This window comes from Manduca sexta, unplaced genomic scaffold, assembly GCF_014839805.1.
Source record: "Manduca sexta isolate Smith_Timp_Sample1 unplaced genomic scaffold, JHU_Msex_v1.0 HiC_scaffold_1926, whole genome shotgun sequence".
NCBI lineage: Eukaryota > Metazoa > Arthropoda > Insecta > Lepidoptera > Sphingidae > Manduca > Manduca sexta.
Genome location: NW_023592839.1, coordinates 1 through 8,621, shown reverse-complemented (window position 1 = coordinate 8,621; position 8,621 = coordinate 1). Strand labels below are relative to the sequence as shown.

Here is an 8,621-nt window from a genome sequence, read left to right as displayed (position 1 = left end):
AATAATTAAGTGCCATTATTATGGTGATATTAGGTTTAAGGTTGATTGTTTTGCCATTTTAGTCTTTACTTATTATTTTAAAAGACTTTGTTGAAAACGTTCTGTTTATTTTTTGACAGTTTATTTTGTAAGTATTTTGTTTAGAGGTTGAGGTCGTTTTTTATTTTTATTCTACAAGAATTATTTTATAATATTTTGGTAAAACATATTTTTTTACAGTAAGTATTAAGAATATAATAATGTACCGCTGTTAAGACTGATTCTCTAATCTGAAACCTGAAATGTGATTATAAAGTGCCATTGATAATATACTTAGATTTTATAATTAGTAGATACATACATATATATATAATATGGATCTCGTTTTCTCACCAAATTGTGATAATACAATGCTTGTGATTTTAATAAAGTTAGTTCATTTTAACATTTGTGACTTTTATTATGTACCTATATTTAAGAAGTAAGGTAGTTTTTATTCGTATTTTTTTAATATTAGTCATATTTGAAACAAATATAAACAAATCATTATAAAATTGTCTTTCATTAAAAAAAAATATTTAAATACGACATATACTTGTCTGAGTTTTACACTTAACAAAGTTGTATGCGGCACTTACAACGAATAATAAATTAGTTTGTCCAAGTAACTTTGTAGGATATGACAGATCCGACAAATTACAATGAGCCCTGATCCGTTATGAAAGTCATTTGTGAATTTTCACATATTTAGAAAAGAGAAAATAATATTGAATTGCCACGTACATAAGCTCTTCAACGTATATTAATGTATTATAAATTTTTATAAACCTAGCTCGTATACTTAAAAAAATATAAGCAATTTAAACTTTGATGCGCTCTCCTGTAAAATTGCTAATTTGCAGATCCGACTCTGTTAATAGGGACAGGCGATATAATGACCTGCATGATACACTGCAGCACTATGTCGGGCAGGGACGCGAACTCGTTGTCCTTCGCGAAGAGCACCTCGGCGGCGAGCTCGCGCGTGCGCCCCGACACCACGATGGCGGGCCGCCGGCCCAGCGGGTACTCCACGGGCCGCGCGGGCGCGGGCGCCGCCTCCGAGCCCCAGCGCGCCGCGCGCTCGCGACTGCCCACGAAGCACGTTTTCACTGCGCGCGGACCACATGTTACAGTTCATCATTCACCAACTAGCTGGTGACTGATTAGTTGCTGTTTAATTTGGTCAGTATTAAACATTCAAAATGTAACATGAAATTCATTTTATTGTTGTTCGGCATTACTTCCTCTCTCTTGTGACAGAAAATGTAGTGTTTGTTAGTTTGACAGCGACAATGAATAATACAGCATTTTTTATAATAGTAGAGCGGTGGGGAGAAAATTTTGTTTGCTTGCTGGCATTGGAAGCAGAAGGTTTCAACTGTAATTCTGCCAATGTTGATTTGCTTTCTTACAATCAAAGTAATGATTACAAGATTGTATGAATTAATGTTTTTGATTTAGTTTTTTTTATATTTAATCCACTTTGATTTATAAGTATTTATTATTTGTATTCTATTCCTACATAAGGAATATTATTTTTTCAATTTGTTATAATGATTTTCCTAGATGGTCAGAGTAAGATGAATTCTTTGTGAAACATAATATTATGGACTGTACATAATGCATAATTCATATTGGTGTTTGAGTTCATGATGACCACTTATATTTTTATTAAACAACTGAAACTGCAGACTTCATTAATTTTCCTTTTAATTGTATGCCTGTCACAGTAACTAATTCACAGTATGTACCTCCATTGATAATATATTTTCTTGTTCCATCCATAAACAATTTTGAAATCATTGATTTATGAGTGCTAAAAAATACTATTTAGAGAGTGGAGAAATCTAGCTGGTTACCTTTGATATCCTCTATAACATGGTCGGGCAGGTTGAGCGTGGTGCCGTTGTCGTCGTCGAGCAGGCGCGCGAGCTCGGCGTGTATGGCGTGCGCCGCCAGCGGCTGTGCCTGCAGCGCCTGCAGCACCACGCATGCGTGCACCACTGCAACACACATGTGGCGGTACAGTTAGCATACTCACCACCATCTCGTCAACATCAATGGAATTATGAGAAGACCTATGTAGTTATATGATATGATAAATCACTATAGTTGACACAACTATAGTGATTTATCACATAGCAATCACGCAAGATGGCGATAAACGATCCTGGATTGCGATGGTAGAATTTGCATGATGCGCTGCATATATACCACCTCCGAATAGGAAGCGTCGGAGGGGCCGCGGCCAGTCAGGCGCAACATCCCCTTCCATAGAGTAACACAAACATCTGTTCCACTACAGTGGCGTCAACCTTTACGCCGTTAAACACACAATATTTACATATTTTTTTACTTCTTAACGAATTTGTCCTATTTTCTTGGATAAGTACACATTGATTGTAATAGTTGTATAAGAGTCTGCATTAATACATTGCTGCAAGTCATTAAAGATATTATTTTATATTTTTATTTCATAATTAAGTATGCTTTGTGACACTTCTATTGCAATGTCTGAATCATTTTATAAATTTGACTCACCTGCAGCTACCTCAGCCTCTTTAGCACCAATAGATACAATTAGAGTGATAGGAGTGCCGAGAGTGAGAGCACACAGTCGGGGGCTGTCTGCCCACACTACACCAGACACCTGTGCAAACATATTGAATGTTGATTGATATAATTTATATTGAATATTTAATTCCATTAGAATTCTAATTATATGAATCCTTATTAGCTTTTTTACTATAATGGATTGATTCAAAGAATATCAAATGTTCAATATATCATAAGAATTTTTGCTTCATACAATTATATTTCACTATTTACTATTGTCAACTCTTTGTTACAGCACAGAATAATTTATTGATGTCTGTGAGTGATTAAAGCCCCAGTTCCATTTACTTTTGTGAAATGTCTTCTCAAACTTTCACAAAACTCTCTGATTTATAGCAATAGTAAGATTAGGGTTAATATTTCAATGTACCTCATAATGTGTGAATAGTACTTTGGCGAGTGTTTCTCGGAAGAGTGTGGGGGTCAGCAGTGACTCCACCACAACCACTTTACGCTTATTTTGTCACCCAATGGTAATGACCAGTGCCATTCTTAGATATCTAAAATACCAAAAGAATCATTGATGTGTTGCAAGCCTTTACAGTTGGAGTATGATCTCTACTTGATTACTGCTAACTTAACATAAATACATATTTTGTGTAGGGTAACAGAGTGTAGTTATACCTGAAGTATAGTGTGTGCAGCATGTGCACGAGGTTGTCGTAGAGCTCGTTGGGCGAGCTGTACTCGTGCACGCGCTTGTAGCGCCGCTCGGTGGCGCACCAGAACTCGGAGCGCACGATGCACCGCGGCGCCGCCTCGCCCGTGAAACCGAACCTTCACACACACACCAACCACCATTATACTACTTAAATGGTTTACGTATTATTAGCAATATTTTTGAATAAACGAAACTCGGTAAACTATAAAACTAAATAAAAAATGATATTTTCTTGGTGATACTAATCCAGTTCACTTTATAGACTGTAGTTTTCAATGATAATTTGCATTTGTTTTTGTTGCACTGCAAGGGTAGTCAGTCACTCACTTGGTGTACTCGGTGCCGAGGTCGAGCACCACCGCTTGCTTCTCCTGTATCAAAGCTATACCCTCATACAGAGCCATCGTTCACAACTTTTTCAGTACTTTGTTAACATATTTTCACTATAACAAAACAGAAATTATTTACTCCGAAGAAAACGCCGGATGACATCACAATCAATGTTGCCAGGGCCCTTGAGTCGTAAGTTACGTTTCGTTTCCTGAAATGTTACATTGTTGCTGCAAAAGTTACATTATTGCTTTTTAATTTACGCGTTATTGGCAAGCATTTCTGTAGCTACGAAACCGCGGGGACTCGCGAAGTAAAAAAAGTGCGCGCGTACACTCAAGCAAAATTAAGTTTTAGTATATGCAAGATACGTTTAATTTTGTCATGACGAGCCATCCTAAGTGTGATATGGAGTGAAATACTTTTTAGAACCCGCCAGTTTTAGGTGCGTTCAATTTGGATGCGTTGAATAGAAATGCGTTCGTAAACTGTTTATAATAAATAATTTATATTACAAATCTCGTTGTTCTCAAAAGTTACGAAAATTGCCTAAAATATAAAAATTACTTACATGTTACGCGAGAGGGTCAAAAGTAACGAAAAATGTAAGAAATGTAACCTTCTGGCAACACTGATCACAATATCTTCCGAAATATGGACTGTCAATGTCATTTTTGACATCCGTCAGCTTAATTTTTTTTTTTTGGTTTGATTTACTCCTTAAGGAGAAGGCAAAGGCTCCCAGCCATACAGCCTAACCGTCAGCTTAATATCAGTCGTCAGCGCAGAACAATGACAAGCATGCTTGTTCTTGTTCTGAGGTCGTCAGCCACGATTTTAGTGCAGTATGACCAAGAATTTTACAAATAATATACCTAATATAACCAACAATGTGTTACACCTAGTATTTATTATTTATTTTTTTCAATTAGAACGGATAAACCAATTACACCAATTAACTTAATAATAACAACATATAACTATAGTAAAATATGAAAAAGTAAATAATGTACTTAATAAGAATGTCATTTATATTGGAAGTATTCCTATTACACATACCATACCGCTTGAATTTTGAAATATTTAATTTTTTTGTTATACTGTTTTGTATTAAGTCGCAAAATAGAAAATGATCTCAGGAACGACAGCTGCAAAATTAAGTTTCCGCTTCTATAATAATCTATTTGTCATGTAGACATAATATCTTGCTATTTTATTGTTATTACTTAAATATTTTAGGCCTATCTTTTGTAAATTTTCTGTGTAGTACCGGATTTGGTTTTTTTTCTAGTTTTACTCTTTTTAATAGTCTTTCATCATGACAACACATTGATAGAAAGTCAATTTATATATGTATTTAGTTTTATATTTTTGTTTTCTTTATTTATTTAGTAGTTTTCCTATATGAAGGTAAAAACACAGACCATATCTAAAGCTTTACGGTAAGATTTTTTAATGAAATATGTTAAATTGTTTACATTTAGATTTTTCATTAGTTTTCATTATTTATGTCTAGATTTTATAGTGCAACGATGCATTTAACTATTATGTTTATGCAATCCATTTTTTTTACCTCTTGTCTTTATTGAAGCAACGTTTAAATTAGTGATTATTCAATCAACTCATAGTGTTATTTTTTATTTTCAGAGAATACAAATACTGCGCTCATGCCAACTTGGTTATCTCAGACATGCATGTGAGCTGTCCCGTGCCCGTAGCCCCACGTAAAGTGTCATCGCGAGTTGCTACATCTCATTCTCCTCCTTTGGCTAAGTTATTGTTGAAAGCTCAGCAGAAGTCAGAACAGTCGAAGCCGTCGTCGTGCCGCGAACCGCGGTTCCCCCCGGCTACGTCGGCGGCCGACCGGCGTCGATGCTGCGTCGGCTGCTTCGCAAAGATGATCGACTCATTTCTCAACAATTGCTCTTGACATTATGTTTGTCAAGTAAATTGACGACACATGCGATCAGGGACAGGTATAGGTTGAGGGAGGACTGAGATTGTTTGAGTAGAGATGACGATTGAAAGTAAACTATTTAAATAATTTAACTATTTATTTCATTACAAATTCCGCTATGATACATATTTACAAACATAAAAACGAATCGAAAATGTCACGGTATAAAAAATAAGCTTGAGCAGTAAAGCGGCGGCGGCGCGCGCGCGCTGTCCTGAGGAGTGGCCAGCTCTGTACGGCCGTGGCCGCTCCAGCCGGCACCACAGCGCGCGCCGCCGCCGCCGCGACGACGCCGCCGTCCGTCCTCTGTCACTGCCGCGAGCGCCAGCACGCCGCCGGACCGCCCGCCCGCCCCGCAACACACTCCAAAGGGAATTTATTCTTACAATAAATAAAATTAATACTTAATTTTAGTTAATTTCGCGGCACTCGATTGCGAATCTCTGTCTGAATGAGTACATTGTGTCGGCTGCTTTGATTGCGTGCGTTCAGCAGCCGCAGCGTTGTGGAGTAGCGGACGGACGCGTCACGTGGTCTCATCGGAGCTGACGACTGTTTTATGTTGCAGTAAAACAGCCCAGCCTGCGGTCGCGCGGTGCCTCGGCAGTGCTCCGGCGGTGCCGTGCGGCCCGGCGCGGCGTGCTGGCGGCGGCGGCCTCCGCCACCACCACCCCCTACCCACACTAATTGTTCTAAATCACATTTAAATAATGGAGGTGATGAGTCGCGCCTTGAAGTTGACTATCCTCTCGGAGGTCTGCGCGATGCGGAGGATCAGGTCCTGGATGAGGTTGGCGATACCACGGTTGGCGATGATGAACAGCCTCGTGATGGGGCCGGGCACGCCCTCGGTCAGATTGTCGCCCTTGGCGCCGCTGGCGTCGTCACCCTCACCCGCCGCGTCGCCGCTCGACGTCGAGGAGCCCGCTACCAGCTGGAACACAACGATATTATGTTACACTCTGATGCAACACCCACATTCACACTCAACCGGCAGACGCCTTAAGCAGATGACCGTATCTATATGGCATAATTTAATATTATCATGTTTCTTTATGTAGATTGACGTAATGTATAAATCGGTGTCGAGCGGCAACGGCCGGTCTGGTATCTGTGTCACGGTCAGCTAACTTGATTAATTTCACTTTCATATCGTTTGTATGAAAATTTGGTTGCTGTAAGGTAACGATATCAAGGAAATTATGTATCTAATGTATTAAAGTAGGTATTGTTCAATCGCGGGCATTACGTCAGCGGTGTAGTTATGTTGCCGGTCACGTCGCCACGTGTTGCGCCACCGGCCACCAAAACGAACGTCACATTGTCAACAAGTCGTCATCGTACTATTGGCTAGCTTTGTTCCGCTGTTATAATATCAAGATCCGCTGAATGCAACCACTCTGTCGTCAACCGGTCGTTGTGATAGTTGCGCAATGAATGCATGAAAGTTGCAGCGCCTCGCCGATCGCTGTCTAACTCCATCTCAAATAAATTATATAATAACTACAGCTGGTGGCTGTGGCGAGGAGATCTACTTATTGGTTGCGTACGCGCATGTGCAGTGCGACGCACATTAACCACTTTCACACGACGCCGGCGCCGCTTGGTTTATTTCCATTGCCTAATAAGTTGCAATTTTGGTAATACAATTTTTTGGGCCGCTAGGTTAACATGGTTCGGTCGCCGAGGTCGTGTGTTGTGATTTACTTAAATATAAGCGTAATTACAAAATATCTACTTGCTACACTATTATGAGGTTAACTACTGAGTTTTATTAGTTCAATGTACTAAATAAGAAACTACATGGTTACTTAGAAAGGTCTATAAAATATGATTATTAAGTACTTTAGCTCTGATGAATTCACTGCACCTATGGTATGGAACATCGAAAATCATCTGCAGAACTACAAGACTACAGAAGGGGAGAAGAGGCAAGGAAATGAGGGTAGGTAATATTAGCTCGTATATCTAGAGTTATGTGTTAAGATCAACGATTACGTGAAAAGTCTACGAGTGTGGTTGCAGCGGTTGATTAGTGTAGGGCGGGTCTGCGGGTGGTCGCCCGACGCCGCTCCGACGCGCCGAAGTGTTCCTCAAGCTGACATGTATCTACGTGTGCGCTACTGTAGGTGGGTATGTGTGTACTTGTGGGTCGTTGGGGTCCAGGGTGGCGGTGTGCGAGGCAGTCAGCCCCACGTTTAGCGAGTCGGTGCCGGCGAACAGACGGAACGCCGAGCCGGCCGCGCGGGCCACTGACTCCGCCGGCCGCTGCAAATAAACCTTATAACTGAAGCGCTGCTCGCTGGACTCGCCTCGTGCGGTACCGTACCAACTGTACTCGATCCACTGTGTGAAAGCTCCTCAGACAACACACTGTATACTGGAACACTGGGCTAGCCTGACGCCACACTTGTACAATGTATAGGATGTAATATATCATTCGGAAAGTTAATCAAGAAAACAGAAAGCAGACTGATAGAAGATATTATTATGGTTAAGAAAGTTATTGGTTGTAGTATTGAGTTAATTTGCTTGGATTTTGTATCGACATGATTAAATAAAGTATTATTGGAATTGTATAAAATGTATCTGGCCCAAAAGTTGTGAATGACGAGGAGAGGTTGTACTCACTCTGATGATGTCGAAGAGGAAGTTGCCGGATCCGCCGCCGGAACCGCCTCCGCTGCCGCCGAAGCTCAGGAACCTTTAACACACACAGAACGTAAGCTCAAGGCACCCATGAACAGTCTAGAGGCAGCTTGTTCGGTCCGTAAAACCATTTCTGCTTTCAATCGCAGATCACAAATAACAGTACAAATTTGTAAATTGATCGCTTCGAAAAACGAACTCAACATATTATATTATACTACCTATGTACTTTGTTTATCTGAAAAATAGTTTCAAATTCTTTATTCATAACTCAGGTGTAATGTATGAGCCGTGCAGATGTAGGTATTTTAGGTTTCATAATAAGTGATAGTTGTGACATTTTATTGTTTTTCCTTTCACCGGTGGGCTTCATTTTGGCATTTATTA

The 8,621-nt window shown here is 39.9% G+C and overlaps 3 protein-coding genes across 3 annotated transcripts; 1 reads left to right on the top strand and 2 right to left on the bottom strand.

The window, feature by feature from the left end:
- Nucleotides 1-855: 855 nt before the first annotated feature.
- On the bottom strand, nucleotides 856-3,837 carry LOC115440961 (actin-related protein 10). The gene is made up of 6 exons (XM_037445662.1): nucleotides 3,626-3,837; nucleotides 3,228-3,414; nucleotides 3,008-3,091; nucleotides 2,563-2,671; nucleotides 1,881-2,024; nucleotides 856-1,130 (listed from the first exon to the last, which is right to left on the bottom strand). The coding sequence occupies exons 1-6, from the start codon at nucleotides 3,700-3,702 to the stop codon at nucleotides 871-873; spliced, it is 861 nt and encodes a 286-aa protein (XP_037301559.1). The 5' UTR covers nucleotides 3,703-3,837; the 3' UTR covers nucleotides 856-870.
- Nucleotides 3,838-4,787: 950 nt separating this feature from the next.
- LOC119191796 lies at nucleotides 4,788-5,677 on the top strand. The gene is made up of 2 exons (XM_037445661.1): nucleotides 4,788-5,070; nucleotides 5,276-5,677. Exons 1-2 carry the CDS (start codon nucleotides 5,033-5,035, stop codon nucleotides 5,556-5,558), a joined length of 321 nt encoding a protein of 106 aa, XP_037301558.1. The 5' UTR covers nucleotides 4,788-5,032; the 3' UTR covers nucleotides 5,559-5,677.
- A 418-nt stretch (nucleotides 5,678-6,095) lies between these two features.
- On the bottom strand, nucleotides 6,096-8,289 carry LOC119191795 (the record flags this gene model as incomplete). The annotated part of the gene is made up of 3 exons (XM_037445660.1): nucleotides 6,096-6,519; nucleotides 7,731-7,853; nucleotides 8,217-8,289. Coding segments are annotated over 3 exons (427 nt in total), but the record flags the coding sequence as incomplete, so codon positions are not given.
- Nucleotides 8,290-8,621: the final 332 nt, after the last annotated feature.

Bases quoted from the DNA above. Each gene is read 5' to 3' on its own strand.
- LOC115440961 (XM_037445662.1), bottom strand. From the start codon at position 3,702: ATGGCTCTGTATGAGGGTATAGCTTTGATACAGGAGAAGCAAGCGGTG. The intron at 3,415-3,625 runs GTGAGTGACTGA...GTGTGTGTGAAG, and splicing joins CTCGGCACCGAGTACACCAA to GTTCGGTTTCACGGGCGAGG. The intron at 2,672-3,007 runs GTACATTGAAAT...ATGTTTGCACAG, and splicing joins TACTATTCACACATTATGAG to GTGTCTGGTGTAGTGTGGGC.
- LOC119191796 (XM_037445661.1), top strand. From the start codon at position 5,033: ATGAAGGTAAAAACACAGACCATATCTAAAGCTTTACG. The intron at 5,071-5,275 runs GTAAGATTTTTT...TTTTATTTTCAG, and splicing joins ACCATATCTAAAGCTTTACG to AGAATACAAATACTGCGCTC.